The sequence below is a fragment of the Penicillium subrubescens genome (assembly GCF_028828155.1).
Source record: "Penicillium subrubescens strain IBT 31985 chromosome Unknown utg000004l_segment0_segment0, whole genome shotgun sequence".
Lineage (NCBI taxonomy): Eukaryota > Fungi > Ascomycota > Eurotiomycetes > Eurotiales > Aspergillaceae > Penicillium > Penicillium subrubescens.
In genome coordinates this window covers 3,564,636-3,581,966 of record NW_026643154.1, presented here as the reverse complement: position 1 = coordinate 3,581,966, position 17,331 = coordinate 3,564,636, and the positions used below count along the sequence as shown (strand labels likewise).

At 49.2% G+C, this 17,331-nt stretch overlaps 8 protein-coding genes across 8 annotated transcripts; 5 read left to right on the top strand and 3 right to left on the bottom strand.

Moving 5' to 3' along the window:
- Positions 1–677: 677 nt before the first annotated feature.
- Positions 678–1,497, top strand: N7473_006331 (uncharacterized protein; the record flags this gene model as incomplete). Its single annotated transcript, XM_057152271.1, has 4 exons — positions 678–933; positions 988–1,065; positions 1,156–1,358; positions 1,459–1,497. The coding sequence occupies 4 exons, from the start codon at positions 678–680 to the stop codon at positions 1,495–1,497; spliced, it is 576 nt and encodes a 191-aa protein (XP_057010076.1).
- A 3,435-nt stretch (positions 1,498–4,932) lies between these two features.
- Positions 4,933–6,110, top strand: N7473_006330 (uncharacterized protein; the record flags this gene model as incomplete). Its single annotated transcript, XM_057152270.1, has 2 exons — positions 4,933–5,348; positions 5,405–6,110. 2 exons carry the CDS (start codon positions 4,933–4,935, stop codon positions 6,108–6,110), a joined length of 1,122 nt encoding a protein of 373 aa, XP_057010075.1.
- A 531-nt stretch (positions 6,111–6,641) lies between these two features.
- Positions 6,642–6,954, top strand: N7473_006329 (uncharacterized protein; the record flags this gene model as incomplete). The annotated part of the gene is made up of 2 exons (XM_057152269.1): positions 6,642–6,754; positions 6,816–6,954. The coding sequence occupies 2 exons, from the start codon at positions 6,642–6,644 to the stop codon at positions 6,952–6,954; spliced, it is 252 nt and encodes an 83-aa protein (XP_057010074.1).
- A 49-nt stretch (positions 6,955–7,003) lies between these two features.
- On the top strand, positions 7,004–7,204 carry N7473_006328 (uncharacterized protein; the record flags this gene model as incomplete). The annotated part of the gene is made up of 1 exon (XM_057152268.1): positions 7,004–7,204. The coding sequence occupies one exon, from the start codon at positions 7,004–7,006 to the stop codon at positions 7,202–7,204; it is 201 nt and encodes a 66-aa protein (XP_057010073.1).
- A 770-nt stretch (positions 7,205–7,974) lies between these two features.
- N7473_006327 (uncharacterized protein) lies at positions 7,975–8,386 on the bottom strand (the record flags this gene model as incomplete). Its single annotated transcript, XM_057152267.1, has 3 exons — positions 7,975–7,994; positions 8,071–8,255; positions 8,322–8,386. 3 exons carry the CDS (start codon positions 8,384–8,386, stop codon positions 7,975–7,977), a joined length of 270 nt encoding a protein of 89 aa, XP_057010072.1.
- A 1,472-nt stretch (positions 8,387–9,858) lies between these two features.
- N7473_006326 (uncharacterized protein) lies at positions 9,859–11,530 on the top strand (the record flags this gene model as incomplete). Its single annotated transcript, XM_057152266.1, has 5 exons — positions 9,859–10,028; positions 10,141–10,204; positions 10,618–10,887; positions 10,951–11,088; positions 11,168–11,530. 5 exons carry the CDS (start codon positions 9,859–9,861, stop codon positions 11,528–11,530), a joined length of 1,005 nt encoding a protein of 334 aa, XP_057010071.1.
- A 1,345-nt stretch (positions 11,531–12,875) lies between these two features.
- Positions 12,876–14,089, bottom strand: N7473_006325 (uncharacterized protein; the record flags this gene model as incomplete). Its single annotated transcript, XM_057152265.1, has 2 exons — positions 12,876–13,540; positions 13,639–14,089. The coding sequence occupies 2 exons, from the start codon at positions 14,087–14,089 to the stop codon at positions 12,876–12,878; spliced, it is 1,116 nt and encodes a 371-aa protein (XP_057010070.1).
- Positions 14,090–14,500: 411 nt separating this feature from the next.
- On the bottom strand, positions 14,501–17,111 carry dppV (dipeptidyl peptidase DppV; the record flags this gene model as incomplete). The annotated part of the gene is made up of 8 exons (XM_057152264.1): positions 14,501–14,642; positions 14,712–14,923; positions 14,981–15,213; positions 15,269–15,491; positions 15,541–16,564; positions 16,618–16,856; positions 16,912–16,963; positions 17,044–17,111. 8 exons carry the CDS (start codon positions 17,109–17,111, stop codon positions 14,501–14,503), a joined length of 2,193 nt encoding a protein of 730 aa, XP_057010069.1.
- Positions 17,112–17,331: the final 220 nt, after the last annotated feature.

Here is a 17,331-nt window from a genome sequence, read left to right as displayed (position 1 = left end):
GGCACAGTCTACAGTTTTTTTAGGGATTACTCAACCGATGTTCGCAGATTAGCTGATAGGCTCAAAACGGGTTTTCTTCTCGGATCCAAGAGTCCTGAGAAGCGTGTGGATGTGACAATCCCCGGCATCTTTTCCGCATCAATGGGGGAAAAGTAGTCGATTCCATCACAGCTGAATTTGTCTTACAGTAATGATTGAATTTGGCATCATGTGCCGGAATTGTATATTGAGAACTACTTAGACCCGAACTAGGTTCTACTAGTTTTGCGCCGTGCAGAAGCCAGACCCCCTCATCGACCAACTAAAGCCTGAGCACACTCGGCCCCCATCTCTCAGAAATCTGCAAAGCAAGTCAAGCCGACTGTCACAACGGCAGTTCCGTTAGTGTCTAGGATCGGAATATCGGCCCATGCACAGCTCGTTTGAGCTTCAGCCCCAGTCACATCACATCAAAGTCACTTCGAGAGTAATCAAAGCGACCATTCCGCACATGACATTTTGCCGAGGCCAACCATGATATCCGATAAATCCTTTCTCGTAGCTTGCGTAGACCAACAAGGACTATGGTCCTGTTCCACATATAAATATGCCTCTCAATCCACGCAGCAAACTTTGAAAACTGTACACCTGGTTAGCATTCCAGCCCGAAGTCCTGACACTGGTTATCTAGGGCCAAGATGAGATTCTTTCTTCATTTCTTGTTTCTCCAGGTCGCCCTGGGCACCGCTATCAATATCCACATTGATATTGAAGAGGGTGGAGTGGGGATGCTTGAATCATCCTCGATCCTATCAATCGACCCCGAGGACTATGATGAGCCATCTATCGATATGGCGACACTGAAGGGGACTTCGGGTGACTGGGACCAAGAACCCATCAGTGTCAACAAGGATTATGATTATGGGACACCCGGTGGCGGGTTGGTGTGCAGTGGTCGGTGCCAATTCCAGAATTACTCAGACGGGGAATAATGCTGACTCTGTGCAGGCGAGAAGTACAAGCAAGCGAAGCTCGACGAGGGGATTTTCAAGGGCATCGAGCTTCTACAATCGGGGCATACGATTGGTGAGCAATTCTCGAAAATTCTTAATCCTATAATTCCACCGTCCGTTTGCTCCTGCCACCCATGGATTTAATAACATTTGATGATTTCAGGCAACGGCAACTATCCTCACGTGTTCAAGAACGACGAAAAGATCCCTTTTCCGGAGTGTGTGGATGGGGCGAGCAAGAAATATGAGTTCCCGATCGTGAGAGAGGGCTGGTATAAAGATCCAATGGATCCTGGAAAAGATCGCGTCATTTTCCTGTGGAAAAAGGGTTACAAGGCAGTGTTCTGCGGCGCTATTACCCATGTGGTTAGTTGAACCTTTTCCTTCATATTAATCTGACCATAGTTCAATCAGACTCTTTTGCGCTGAAAACATTTTGGTGACTAACCGTCTGACGTACTTACAGGACAAGAAGAATTTCAAGTCGTGTACGAAGGGATTTTGATGAAAGAGATCGGCGGGCGGATGATAAGCTGGAAGTGAAGAAAGCGTAATGGATAGGTTAGCTAGAACTATTGTAGGTGGAGGTGGTTTTAAATGGCTGTCATGGGCAGCAATTTCAATCTAGGAATGCAAATTGAAGACCGTTTTAAGTATTATGTGGGTAATCACGGATTGTGTTACGATTATATGATTTTGGCTTCAGTTTTGTCTTTGTACAGAGCTGTTCGCCATTTACGGTATTGCCATTCACTAGCCTCTAAACTGCATGATCTCCATGGTAACAAAGACGTATGCCTATAGAGATAGACGACGGAGGAAATTGCCACTTACCGATCTTGACACCATCTATAAGATTTAAAGCCTTGTGGCTGCATTTGCTCTTAGGCAGGTAGAGGACATTTAGTGGTTACACGTAGATTCCAAGACTGACTGGTCCTTTCGGTGGCTCCGTTGGATGTATCAGACTTACATTCATCATGCAAAATCTTCTTTGGTGATATTTCTTAACACCATGTTGGGGTGTCAGGATGTTTTTTTCTGTGGGTGGCTATTTAAGTAAGCAGGGGGTAGTGATTCAAAGGCAGGGGCATAGATATAGCGCAATATAGTATCCACTGGGACTATAAATCTACGTAGGCCTTCTTGAATGGCCTAAATGCGGCCGGCGATCTACGAGCCCAATAAAACTCCATCTATCTGGTGGAAAAAAACGCGCTTAATTTTTGCTGCTTGGTTGGGTGCGGGAATAACGGTTATTCATACTCTCCGGCCTGTTGCCCTGAACCACATCGGTTACAAATTTGAATGACTTGCAACAAAGTGAACTGGAGCGTTATGATCAACTATGCCAGGCTATTTCTTTTTGAGATAAACGTTTGTGGCGTCTTCATGATCGCCCCTCTTCCAAGAATATGACGCTGTAGATCAGGCACGCTAATCGTTTTCAACGTGCCTAGACCCTAGGCAGCTTCTTTAGATTATCTGTGGATAGTACGTCCTGTCAGCGATACTCTTGAAATACTCTACAGTATAAATGTGTTGCCCAAGCCGAGTCCTAATTCTGGAACCTCAAAATCGCAACCGTCGTCGATACATCGGACCGTTCAGTGAGGCACATGGAATTCTATCGCTGAATATCGAATCCTCTCAGCAACCCTGAAACGAGGTATCCACCGGGGCAGATATGCGGAAAAAGGCCAACATCATTGGGAGAATAAGTCCCGACGAGGAAAATATTGAGTCTCCACGTTTTCCCATCCCTCATTACATTACAAAAGTCACGTACGTTGGCTACACCGGCGTGCTTACGGGTGTGAGGAAGGATCTGAGCATGTCACTCAATTTTCGTCCTGGTTGGCGCTACCAGACGCTCCCAGTATGAGCGGCTCTTGTGGATGGATAGTACGTATTACGCACGAACTCATCCTCACTCTGATTATTTCTAATCACTTCTGCCGTGGTATGAGACTCTACACCCCCTCACATCAAAACAAAAGCTAAGTTTTAATAACCTCCCACGGTACGCAGTGCAACCTCCGTGCTTTTGAGATTTTGTTGTTTTTTTTAGACCTTATCTCACCCGCATCAAGAATGAGAGATACGCCATCCTGGCTCACATTCTCCCAGAGTCAACCACGCCAAGATGTGATAGTATATCGCAAGGTTAGCGGAAAGGCCATTTGGCAAGATTTGAAAGCCAGCGACAAGCTTTACCGCGAAACAGACGAATATGAGCTTTCTAAATTAGGCTTTGCGCGGCGTGGTCATGATTATGACACGAATGGAGTTACATACAGACGTACGGACTAAGCGTCAAAGTGATACGATGCCAACATAACTCGTCGAAATGGTCAATCGATTACAGGCTAGTCTTCTGGGAATTTGTGTTTTGGCTGTTGCCCGAACTCGAAAAAGCTAGAAATTGATGGAGTCGGAATACCTGGCCGGTGGTGAGATTGGAGAATTCTCGTTATTGTGGGAAGGGGGATGGCCCCCTCCAGCATTTTTGGATTATATGGAGAACATGAACAGGATCTGCTGTCATTCGAAAGGTTTTCTGACTCTATCTGGTCGTCATCGGAGTACCATTCTGGTTCACCGACCTTCAAACTTTCCTCCTTCATCACTCTCACCTTTCTATCTTTCGCCCCGACAATGCACCCACTACTATACTGCTTTGAAGGACGAGCTCGCTACCGGCCGCCCAATTTGGGAGCCAGCAAGACCCCCCACCGAATCAGAGTTGGAAGTCGGGAAAACCACACCTTCAAATACCTACCAGATTGCGCAAATGCCGCTCTACACCAAGGTAGCGTTCATGAACGGCTAGAAGAAGCTACCACCTGCTCGAGTCGCTCTATCCGACGAACCGGTCTTCCTCCTCGACGGTAGTGCAGTCGGAAGCAAGCTTCAAGGTGCTCTCTGGCCGACACAGAGAAAAAATAACGGAGAGATTAACCTAGCTCAGGTTCCAGGGGCATTAGAACGAGATCCCACCACTACACGTCATCACCATGGAGGTATCTCTCTCCTTGGCCGCGCAGCTGAGCAAGAAGGCCCGGGAAAGAGTGGCATCCACTCTTCCGGGCTAAGATAAAGTCAGCATGTACTCTATGATTATTATGGGAAGGCTTTATCTCTTGGGGATCAGTCATCTTCTTGATGATTTCCTTCGCGCTGTTGGTGAAGAAAATACTTTAAGTGACATGGTGTCTGTCCTGTGGATACAGAGGCCTTACTTTTGAGCAGTCCGCGGCTGGTACTACGCACTCATCGGTGATGAAGCTGCTCAGTTCAACATCCCCTGGATCCTCGTGTTGAAAAATAATGACCGCTTAAAGAAGTACATCAGCTGGGAACGGGAATGGACGAACTCGAAAACGAAATTGAGACTCTGGAGGTGGAAATGGATGATATGGGCATGCTTGATAAGAGTGAAGTTGACATTATGGGGCTTTGCTTGTTGACTGTCTTTGGCTTTAGCTCAAGACTGGGTGGAATTGCAGGAGATCGGGTTGATATTTAGCTAATGGGGAGATGAAGATATCTGGTCACTTGCAGTGGGGGAGGAACCGTTGGTTGATGTTGTATACACAGTATCAGGAATTCAATACAGTTTCTATACACTGCAAAATTTCATAGCATAGAATCGTAAGCAAAGTGCGCTCTTGTCCTGGTGACAGCACCGAGCCCATCGATAGTAAAGGTATTCCCAGGACTTCCAGCTTTCTTTCCTTCACCACCCCTCTCCCTCTCTTGTCCCCCCCCAACCAGCACCTCATCCCTTATCCTTCTACACTAAAAACACCTGAAAACATCTGAATTATCCTGAAATATGCAGCCAAAATCTTTTATCTGCCGCGTCGCCTTAAAAAAAGGATCCTTCAAGCCCCAGGTTCGATCTGAGGACGGCCTCAGTCGCAATCGGGATGTCTCGATGTCGACGATCGCGTCTCAAATGCGCATCAGTGTAGTATGCGAGAACCAGAATCCTCTCGTCTCACTTGAGGCTATTGCCAGCCAGATGCGCCGTGGCCGAGTCTACGAAGAATCCGGCCAAGGTCCCTCCAGTGTCACTCCCCAGCCTGTCACAGCTTGGGAGCAACCTGAGTTTCCGCAGTTGTCCGAATCCTCTTCTGTCCTTTCAGAGGCTCCCACTACCTCCACTCTGTCTGGACGCGTGAGTCCCGAAGAGGAAGGTGAGATACCACGCTCGCTCAAACGCAAGCGTCAGCCGGCAAGACTCCCTGCAACACCCTCCAGCTCAACTCGGACCACACCTGCCCATTCCCCGAGCACCGTGGCAACAAGCCCCGGATCCCCAGATGTGGCCCGCAAGATCCGGTTTCTGAGGTATGTCACCATGAGACCTTGCATATTGATGAGGGACGCTCTAACGTATCTCATAGACTGGATAGCCCCAGCCCCATCAAGGATGAAGCCCTGGAAAGCCCCAGCCGCCCTCGCCTGAGATCTGAGGCTAAGAAGCTCAAGACCGAGATGGATACCGCGAAAGCCAGTTCCCAGGCTTTACAGCATGACCTGGCGACTGTACGGGCCCGGCTTGAGAAGGAGAAGCGGGAGAATGCCAAACTCAAAGCAAAAGCTGGCAAAGACAAGGACGACATCGAGGAACTTCGAGCCGGGCTGAAAACCTTGCGCTCCGAGTTCGAGAGCGAGAAGCTGGAAAAAGCCGATATGGAGAAGCAGCTTGTCGATTTGTGGGCCAAGGTTGAGCCTCTGCAGCATGGGTTTGGAGGGGAATCAGACGGGGGCAATACCAACATCAACCCAGAGACCCGAGAGGAAATGGCACAAATCGTGCATATGAATGAGGTACTGCGTCGTGTCCTTCAGGGCGAGCGCGGGTACCGAAATGAAATGTATGGCAAGCTCCATTCTTTGCGAGAGAAGGTTGGTCCATTGCTCGCCAAAGTGGATGAGCTTCAGGAAACTATCGATGTGATGAAGGCCCATTTCAGCGCTCATGATGCCCCGATTGAGCTGATCATGGACTTTGTGCGCAATTTCCACCAGTGGTGGGTTGATAGGTACAATGCCCGTCGTGAGGATGCTGATGGTGAGCGCGAACCCACTGGTGGACCTGAGACTTGACTTGTTGATATTGTGTTGTTGACTTTCCTGATGTTGACCTTTCTTGTACTATTGTGTTTGTGTCAGTGTTGAAAATGTGTCTATTTTGTTCGAGATAGGAATATCAAACTTGTATGATTGCAAATTCTGTAATTGCCTGGAAAATGTGATTTCTATCAGATTCGTAATTTTATCAGTCGTGACATGATTGTTTGCCTACCAGTGAATTCAGGTCTCTCACGCTCGTAGACTGTCCTGGGCTACACTACCTAGATCGCTGTCTTTCTAATACAAACCACAAAGCAAATGTCCGCTGCATTGGTGATTTCTGCCTTGGACCTGAATAATGCCGGCTCCCAACTACTGCATCCTGCTGCCTTAGAATCCCGTCAAAATTATGAAAGCCTCCTCCTGTTCCAGCATCTCATGTTTCAACATCCACACACATTATCCAAACCCTCCCACCATCAACAGTCTCTCCCCCACATACCCACCAACCAAGGCTGGTCCTTGGTGATCAACATCTCTCGACGCAGCCATTCAAGCACCAGAATGGTTTTCACTCGCAGCCAAGAGCGAACCGCGAAGCGCAAGCGCGGAGCGGAGGAAGAAGAGCATGCCAACAACGGCCAGGTGGAGAGTTCTGCTCGCACCAAGCGAGCCCGGTAAGCAGACCCTACAAGAGACCCTCTACAAAGGAATCCATGCTGATACTGGTGATGTTAGCCATGAGACTGCCGAGACTCGTCCATCAGAGCTGGCCACTCTGCGGGCCCGAAACCAAAAGCTGGAGGTGCGAGAGAGCGCCAACCTCACCGAGATCGCATCTCTCCAGGCCAAAGTCACTCTCCTCACTGATAAATAAGAGAAGTGGCAGCGTGTCTGGGGCCCGCATCGACACGCGAGAAGTGATGATGACGGAGGCCTCTGAGGTGAGAGATGAGCAACGTCGGCTCAGAGAGCAGATTCATGAAGATCTGGGGGGTGTGGCGACGGTGCTGAACACTATCGCCGATCTGCAGCTCGCGTTGACTCTCCGGCATCGGGCGATGATGGACATTGTCACTGGTTTGGCTTCCGACTCGGCTTCCAGGGACTTGGTCTTGACAGAGTAGGTGGCTCGGATCCAGGAGGCAATGGAGGAACAGGCCAAGAAGACTGATGAACTGCTTGCTTTGAGCCGGTCTCGGCAGCAGTGATCCAGGTGGTTTCGGGGAAGGAAGAGGGGGATCAGGATGCTGGTCGTTCCCTGGCGAATATCGGTATCCCTGGAAAGATAGATAGTTACAATTCTTAGAAAAGAAATTGTTGTGAAAGCCAATCTTGCATTATTCGTAGTCATCAAAGCAGTAGATGGTAGTACTGTCTAGATACCCTCTGGTGCACCTGCCGTTAACCGACATGTTATCTGTCGTATGGCCCTGTGTTTTCGGTCAACGTATCTTGTACAGTGAAAAATGCTTAGACCGAGAATGGAGGTTTCCATCATCAAAAAACAAAAACCAAAACTGAGGATGGAAACAAGAGGGGAAACATGAGGAAGATCCAGTTGGATCAGATAAGGTCATCTCGACAGCACAGACCGACATGCGCTCAGCCTTCAAGCGGGTCCACGAGATCGTGGAGGAGATCGTGGCACGATTCAGGACCCACCGATCCCACGATCCTAGAACTATGACGATCACAAACGAAACGAATACAATCCCAACAATCAGACGAAAAGCCAGCCCCTCATTCATCACTTCAGATCACTTTCTCTTGCCCAGAACACCGAAACAGGGCCACAAGATGGGGTGAGCCTTGGCAGCCCCGAGAAACCTGTCGAGTATCCCGTTTCTTGGGCGTTTGTGACTTTGGTAGTGGGCATGAGTAGTAGGTCTGGCACCTACTCGGGGAGCTTGCCTCCTGAAAGGAGAGTCAGGTGAGCATAATGATGAACAATGAGTGATAAAAAGTGCTGAGTAAATGGATGAATACTCACGGAGGCTCGCACGGAGCTTCTCCGACGATTCGGCAGACGAGGCGGCGAGATGCTGGAAACCAGCCTCGTGGTGGTCGATCCGGCGATCGAGAGAGTCCAGCTTGGCCCGGATTGCAGCGAGCTGGGCCTTGGTCTTGAGGTTTACGACCTCCAGCTGCTTGAGCATGTTCTCCAGCTTGGTGAGGCTGTTTATCAGTTAGTATATACGTGGGAGGATGTACATATCGATCTCTGTGAGGGGTGAAACTTACCGCTCGCCCTTAGAATCCTTTCTCTCAGCCTTATGGCCGGATCCAGACTTCTTATCGTCCACCATTTTGCTCAGGTGACGAATTTGAGCGAGTTTGAGGATGGTTTTGATGAAATTTGGATGGAAACGAACAGTGGTTCGATGGAATGGGATGGAGAGGAAAGGTGGGAAGAGAAGAAATAAGAGGAAGGATTGTAATGATGAGAAACATGAGCATATAGAGACGCGTCCCAATACTATAGCACGTGCACGAAAGCAGCGCGCAATTGATATACCGATATTTCCTTTTTCGGCTGGCGTGAAGCAATTCGGCTGTCAGTATCAAACTGGGTGGAATTCTCCAGATATCCCTTTCACCGCCCAAGGATGGCAAACATTCCTTCTTGATAAAGGAAAAAGGGAAAGGTCACTGGTATGCATGCCCGACACTATCATGCTGCTTCATCTACCATCATTGACCGCTGCCAAGGTCTGTTCTTGTGGATGAGTCCATTCCTTCGTCTTCAAAGCTTGGCTGTACAATGCTCTGAGTATTTGGCATGCTACTGAATTTACAGTCTGGAGCCAGAAAGTTCTGGAGCCTCAAGACTACAAAGCTGACATGAATGCAACATCCTCATGGTCATGTGATGGCTCCAGCTCAAGCATCTTCATCTACCAGCAGCAGAACTGAGCTATATAGAGGCTTCCATAGGACCTGAGTGCTCTACTCTTTATCTAGAAAAGGTACAGTGATTTGAATCCGGATAAGTGCAGATGCTTCCCCATATGACTGGTTCCTGTTGACTCCTGCGCTTGATACAGGTACTGTATACAAGTGGAAGACTTCATTGGCAGATCGGTACGCCTTAGCTAGACAAGAAAGCTCTAAAAAATTATAGCACTCTTTGGCTACTTCAGCCTCTTCAGTATCACCGACTACTTGAAGCTAACGTTCCAAGACTTCTGAACCTTGGAGTTCCCGGTCCTTCTGATGCTCAATGGCGACGGTCAATTCATGATCACTTATGAGGAGTTCAATGCGGTCAACCTCAGGCGTCAATCCATCGAGTGGGATAGCAAAAGGTTCAACGCCCTCGGTGACTCAAACTGCCGGAGCTCTATGTCTGCTGGCTAAGGAAGTTGTTTAACATGCCTGTCGGGGATCAGACCTGTGTCCCAAGCAACGAAAGATGGGGCGAGTCAGTAGGCTTTTGCTTTTTCCGACGAAGTATGGCAGAGATCATACCAATATCTTTCACTTGAGTATGATACTTCTCTTGAAAGCAAAAGCAAGGGGGGTTACCCTGACCGTGCATTTTGGCAGTGCGGTAAGTGCATTATGATACAGCGATAAGTCGTAAAGTAAATGCATTTGCTTACTATGCTAGACAAGCCATCGGAATAGAAGAGAGGCAGCTCTTAGCGATCCTGCTAGATATGCTACAAATGTATAAAAGGTAGCTATCGGCCCGTTATGGCAAACACATCATCCACTCAATATTTCCATATTTCCTGGAGTACTTCTGATTAAATCCGTCTTCGATCCCAAGCCCAAGATGTCTCTTATTGGCCATGTTTTCAAAAAAGTTCTCAGCAAGAATATCTCCTTCTACATTGCCACTTCTGAGAACGGTTACATACGGCTCCCTGACTTAATCGACCGAAGTGGCGACCACTACGCCCGACCAACATCTGCTGCAAGACGGATCAACAGACTCTTCCTACGGTGCGTGGGCAATGAAATCGAGCTACGGCAGGTCCGGATACTTCTTACAGACACTCTGGGACATGATCATTGGTTTGGTCGAGTAAATTCCGCACACACATGAAGATCGTAGCACCTTGATAAGCCTCATTATGGAGCTGCAAAAGCTACCGGGGGACGAAAATCGGATCTTGAATGTGAGTGCGGCTTTTTGAAAATTTCTATACTTCGCCTTACTGGCCAAGTCGAAACAGGGGACTAACTAAGACAGTCTCAGAAAAGGGTTCCAAATGTGATGCAAAAAAGTCGCAGATTGCATTGAAAATCTGCTCGACTGGCACGCCCAATACAAGACTCTGCATAATCTCTCAAGCCTACCGAGAGTAGGTTCTGACGAACTCAATTTCCTAGTGAATGAAAGAGCCAATATCTACTGGCTCTGGTACGCTTGCCAGGTGATGAAGATGCAGTCTGGCATCCTCGCTCGCTCATGTAGGATAGTGTCAGGAGCCCATTGACTGATAGCTACGACACCTCACACACAGCCATGATTCTCTCCTCATCGCCCAAGGCTATGCGGAGGGAAATCTAAAGATCAACAAATGTCCAGAATCTCGCCGCGGCCTCTTACCTCGCCGGTGCGCAGGCACAAAATGAAGACCTTTTGCTCAGGCAGCCAACTGCCCTACGCCAATATGGACCTGCCCAAATTGCTTTCTCACGAACAAGCTCAAGGCTTCCTCTCCACGCTTCCCCAAACACACCACAACACCTGCTTTTGCAGCATCCGGTGAACTCCGTCCCACAACCAGGTGATCATCTACGCCCTCTCTCACACACAAGGCTTTCTTGCACTCTCTCTCAAAGCAAGAAGAAGAAGGTAAGTGAGCCATACAAACACAAAGAAAATCACAATGACTCAAATGGTTGACTCTCACATCAGATGGCCGCCAATAACACCGCCCAGCCCACCGCGGCCGGTCAAGTCCCCAACGGCCAAGCCCCAAGCCCTCTGGGCACATCTCTGGGAAATTGCGGACACCGTATACCCAGACCCGGGTATTCGAGTGGTGGTGCAAGAGTAAGTTCTTATCTAGACCCAATGAATCACATCAGGTGAGGTTTATAAGAGTATATCAGAGCTGACATTACAAAAATAGCTGGATCGAGCGGACCGGCGAGCTGGAGGGCATGTAGTCCACGGTGGAAGCACTCACCAGCTTGATCTAGCAGATCGAGGCTGGCGGAGTCGACCAATGCTTCGCAAAGTACCTGTCCGGGCTCCGTTTACAGCCACAGGAGTCCGATTACGAGCTGTACTTGCTGGAAGTGGAGGTTCGAAGCCTCAGCATCTTGTATCGAAACTCGATAGGGATGACGGGTGGCGGCCCGGGCAGGCGCAAGGGGACGAGGATGAGCAGGTAGCACTGAGAGAGGATTATGAGGAAGAGGAGTACTGTGACGATGGGGATGATGATGAGAGTGGAATCAAGGACGAGAGCGAGTGGGAGAGCCAGATCTAATATAGATCCGTTCGCGGCAATACAAAATGTAGATTAATTCGAATACCCGATGGACGCAGCCCATACGGTGCATAATACACTTCCTATACCTGTATCCTTTATATACGGCTATGCTTTCCTACCCTTCCTGCACCTCCGACCTTCACTCAAGAAGCACCAAACTACAGCCTCGTCCCTCAACAGTAGTGTCGCAGTCTTGGAATATCAGCGCCCATCGGAAATCCAGTTACATTCATCTCATTGATGAGCACCTTTTGGCTTTCACAGGAGACCATAATTCCCATCTCCGACCCCTTTCAGCGTCGTGGGACCTAAATTACAGATGGTATATCAGCGTATTCAGCAGAGTTCCAGCTTGTCATAATAGATTTAAATAATTCTACAGCATGACTGTTGTTTTAATTTCATATCCAATGCTTTGACCTACGAGGAACTATCCGAGTCGGTCATTAGCTGTATCCTTTAGGTTCTACTGAACTGCCAGCCTAGTGGCACCCCACAGCTATCTAGCTTTCGCAAGAGGATGAATACTCTGCGGACATGTAATTGCCTATGGTGGATATCAATCATAGCAAGCTAGAGCGTTTCGTGAGTAACAGCGTAGAATCAGGCACGAAGCTAAAGCTCTAGAAGCCCATAGTGTCTCCCTTAACGCAGGAGCTTCCGAATTAAGTTGGATTCAAGTAGCTCAATCTCAAGCCTGGCAGGCCCACAGACATAATAGGCAGTTGGTCCAGGGAAGAAACTATGATGGAGTTCAAATTTTGGCCTGTAACAAAGTCATTGAGAAGATTTATACGCAGCTGCATTATGTCATATCGAATGGAGTAGACAATGAGTTTGTTCTCGATTCCTGTCGTTATAACTCGAGGTGACTTGCCTTGATGTAGGTACAGTGACAGCAAAGGCGAAGATATGCATTGATACATCGAAGTAGCTCAGAATTGATGGTGTGTCGTCAGATTATTTGAGTCTTGGGGTTTTATTTAAGTTGTTTTTACGTATGATGGTCTATAAGATGTTGCATTACTTCCACAGGGATATGAAGAGTTTATGGGGACTTGATGTTTTTTTTGGTTTCCTACTTTGGATCTACGAGAAAATGAAGACTGTAACATATTCATTTAGGTTTGTTAGAGATGCACGTTGAAGCTCATTGAGCACATTCTTGAGCCCATGTTGCGGGATCACCCGAAACGGAAGCAACCTCGATCACCTGTCACCAGCACAAGGAAAAGGAGATCACTGGGGAAGTAAAATAAGAGAAATTTCGCAATCTTCCCGAACCTGATAGTAATGGAACTTGGTGATCCCTGAACGAACGAGAAACCGTGCTAGGAGTCATCTAGTGGTCGTACTGAGCCGCATCCGGGCTGCCGAAATGAGCCCAGATATGCTGCATCATGGCTCCAGGGCTGCGTTGCATAACACCCCGGATAAAGCAAGGGTGGGAGCGAATCTTCTTCGAGACATGGGCGTAGATGAGAGAGACGGCCGTGTTGACCATGTGATCATACCACGGGTACATCTCGTGGTCCTTGTCCAGGGGAACGTCGAGGTCACCAACGACGCCCCAGACCTGGTGCATGCGGAGGAGCACCTCCAGGCCAACAACCCAGCGGATGTAGTTGCCAGGACCGATCAGGGTCTCCAGCTTGATATCATGGTAGTGCTTATCCTTTGTATTGTCGACGAAGGCTTGCACGCGACGAAGGGTCTTCGCCTTCTCCATTTCCAGGCGCTCAGGGCTCAAGTCCCGCAGATCCGTGTATTGGAGTGCAAAGAAATTGTAAAGATCTTCGTCGAAATTATCGATGTCGGAGGCCGCCAGTTCGGACTCGCTGGTCTCGCTGGATTCATCGGAATCATCCGAGTCAGCCGAGTCATCCATACTGTCGGAATCTTCAGAGTCCTCATAATCCTCCTCACTGGAACTCTCGGAGTCGGAGGGTGCGGGCTTCACGAGGTCGGGAAGCTTGACACCTTGGTTAACCTTCGGGATTTCAGGGTCTAGGTGATCAAGATATAGGTTAGTTACTGCATCCTAAGAAGAAGGATAATGGTCAACCGGGGAGGGGGGATTGTGGACAGTCAATGCGGGGACTTACCTTTGATGGACTTGTCCTTGCTGTCGTCCTTCTTCTCAAGCTTGTTACCCTTGAGATCGGGCTTCTTCTCCTTGCTGTCGTCCTTCTTGGTAGTGGCCCTCTCGCCGTCCTCAAGATTCTTTTCCTTGCCTGGAAGCTTGCCAGACTTGGCCTTGGAAGCCTTAGCAATCAAGTCGGGCTTGGTACTCTTCGGCTTGGTAATCTCGTCACCGGAAAGACCCTTGGTCTTGTCCTTGGTGTTGGAAGGTCCCTTGCCAGTCGAAGGGGCAGTGCTGGTAGTGGCTTTGACAACAGGTGGAGCCATGGGGACTGGCTTGGTGGTGCTATTCTCAGCACGAGAAGGAGACTGGCTGGAGGAAATTGCCTTCTTCTTCTTGTCGGGGGTAATGTGAGATCCCCGCCGCTTGCGAGACTGCCGTTCAGAGGCTTCTCGTGCTGGGGAACCCGCCATAGAGGATGGAAATTTGACGAAGTGGATGAATTTCGAGGAAAGAAGATAGATTGTTGATGAAAACCAGGGTGGGGGAAGATGTGGGGGGACGGAGGGTGGTGGAGGAAATGAGAGAAGGAAGGTTGGTGGGAAGCTGGGCAGGTGAACTTTATAATGGAAAAGTGCAAACGAGACGATGGCGGATTCTGCACATGCCACTTCCCTCGTGCAGGAAATTACCTGCAAACTGCGTTTAGGGTTACAAAGACCTGGTGTGAAGCAAACAATGGGATAGCAGTGGGATTGAAACTACATGGGTCGTTGTTAGAGACAATGGGGGATATGAATGTATTCAAGACACAGTATGTACACTCTGAGGTATTACCCACCACATGAAAGGAGTCTGTCTATGTTCATTCATCAATGTCCACATCAAGGATTGTAGTTTACCACTGGAATCGTGGTATCATCCAGGCTAATGGCATCGGGGTTCTTAGCTCCAACGCCAGAGTACTTGTTGATCCAGCCCAGCACTTGTTGATGCCACACTAGACTGTTCTCCTTGTTCGTGACCCTGTACATAAATTAGCTTGGTGCAATGCGGCGGCGGATGGTATTGACAGCTTCATCAAATTAGACGTACCAGTGGTTCTCATCAGGGAAGTTTAGCAGCCGACTGGGAACACCCCGTTCTTGGAGAACATTGAAGAGACTTAGACCCTCAGATTCGGCCAGACGATAATCCTTGGTGCTGTGGATGACCAATGTGGGAGTGCTGAATTGCAGGATGTGCTCCGGCGCAGAGGGATCCCAGCGGCGGTAGTTGTCTCGGTTGGCCCAGAAGGTACCGTTGAACTGTGTCATATTAGACAATCACTCCCGAAACACAATTGGGAAAGTGGAACAACGCACATCATGCTCAGTAAACCAGAGCTCCTCGGTGGAAATCTTAGCATCAGCCACAAAGGTTCCGTCATGAGTGACAAGTGCCTTGAACTCCCGTCCCAGAGGGTTACCCTGGATCCAATTCATCATGAAACCTCCGTAACTGGCACCCGCAGCGACACCATTGTCCGTGTCGATGAAGTCAAAGTTGTCTCGGACATACTCCCAGGCCTTGACGAGATCATCGTAGGGGTAGCTACCTGCGAAGTTGGTCAGCATGCGGCAACAACATCAATATAAAAGGTCAGGCCATACCCCAGTTGTTCGTGATAGCATCAGTCAGCGCCTGTCCAAAGCCAGTGCTGCCAGTGGGATTGGGCGCGACCACCACGTAGCCCTGGTCCGCCCAAACCTTAGGATTCCACCGAGTACTCCAAGAATCGGCCCACGAGCCTTGGGGTCCACCGTGGACATAGAAAATCAGTGGATACTTTTGAGACTTGTCAAAGTTGGCAGGGTAGATGAGCCAAGAGTGAATCTAGGTACAATTAGTGATTGGTTCTTCAAGTACGTGAGATGACACTTACCTTGGTCCAGTTTCCTTGATAGTAGAACTCATCCAAATCAGCTGGGCCCAGTCCCTTCAAAGCGGGATCGACCTCGTTGGCAGAGATCAGCGTGGAGACCACACCGTGCTTCGGGTTCGCAGTGTACACATTCCAGCTAGTCCAGATAGCCGAGCCAGTGATCAACAAATCACCGTTGGGAAGGTTGCGGAAGCCCTTGACAGAGCCGGTGCTGGTGAAGTTTTGCGGCTTATAATCATCGCGAGCATCGGCAGGAAGCAAAAACAGACGCCCACGACCGTGGTCTTCAGCATTGACAATGAGGTCCTTGCCATCGGCCGTCCACTTGACTGCGTCAGGGGACCGGTCCCAATCCTTAGCCACGGCCTGGATGGTCTTCTTAGAACCAATGGTGTAGACATAGGTAACACGGCGATCAGACTCGTACGCAATGTTCTCCATTTGGAAGTATGCAATGCGCCGACTGTCCGGGGAGAATGAGGGGCTGCTGGAATCACCCTTAACGCCCTTGGGAGTGCCACGGCTGTCTGGACCATTGATAACCTCGGGCTTCTTAGAGCCATCGTGCGGAACGAGGTAGATATAAGATGCAGTGTGATTGGCTCGGGGCAATTCCGGGGCTTTGCTCTTGAAAGCAACCCACTTTCCGTCGGCAGAGATGTCGTAATCCGACGAGTCACCGAATGGTGGATATGGTGATTCTAGATTCTTGACGCCAGCGACGAGGTTCTTGAGCGGGCTGTCGGAGGTGTAGCGAGAATTAGCCCACTGTCCGTCCTTCTTCTTCTTGAGAGTGCCGGAGAAAACAGCGTTGAAAGTAGTCGTCAACCAGGTATCCCAGTGGCGTACGTAGATGCTGTCGTAGATGCGAGCAGTGCTCAGTGGCTTGGCTGCCAGTTCCTCATTGTAGGCGGTTCCATTTCCATAGGATTGAGCATACACTAGGAAATTGATATCACCTCCCTTGGTGATCGCTGTCTTGAGACCGGAGAATGGCGCTGCGAGAGAGGCTGCCTTGTACCGACTGGATAATTATTAGTTGGAAGAAGAAACAACAGAGATTTGGGAGGTACTTACGACTTCTCAAATTTGGCTGTATCAGACACCCACAACTCGACGCCACCGGGGATATCAGAATTGGTGCCATTGATGTACAAGAGGCCAGAATCATCGGTGCCCAGCCAGATCACCTCGGAGACATTGCTGTCGTTGGTGAGCACTGTGATCTTGCCACTTTTCAGATCGATCAAGTTCCACGTCGAGGAAGTTTTATGAGTTGCCCAGGAGTACTCCGATGCTGAGAACAAAGCCACTTCCTGATCTGGTTGTTAGTATTTGGTCTATCTCTACCCTGGACGAAATACCACTCACGCCGGAAGGATTGGGGACAGCCTCGCCACGCCGGGGAGCTGCAATTAGCCCTCTAGAATGATGTTAGCAAGATAGGCTCTGCCGATCGCAATCTCCATTGGTCAATGCAATCAAAATTCAAGGTATACTCACTCAGGCGTCAATGCCTTTACCCCCGACACAAGCCCCAGCCCAATGACCGCCCATTCAAGCGTACGCATCTTCGCAACAAGAAACGCGCACACACAACTAAAGATAAACGTAACAGATAATAAACGAGCGACAAAACGAGTCCGAGTTGTGCTTCTACTTAAGTATCTCCGCACAGCGGGGACCATCGGTGCCCCGGCAGTGTTCCCAAGGGGGGAAATGTTACATTCCACGATGCCAAGAGTGATAGACAGGCAGCGGAGGGTCCAGGACGGCCGTGACGATGAGCTC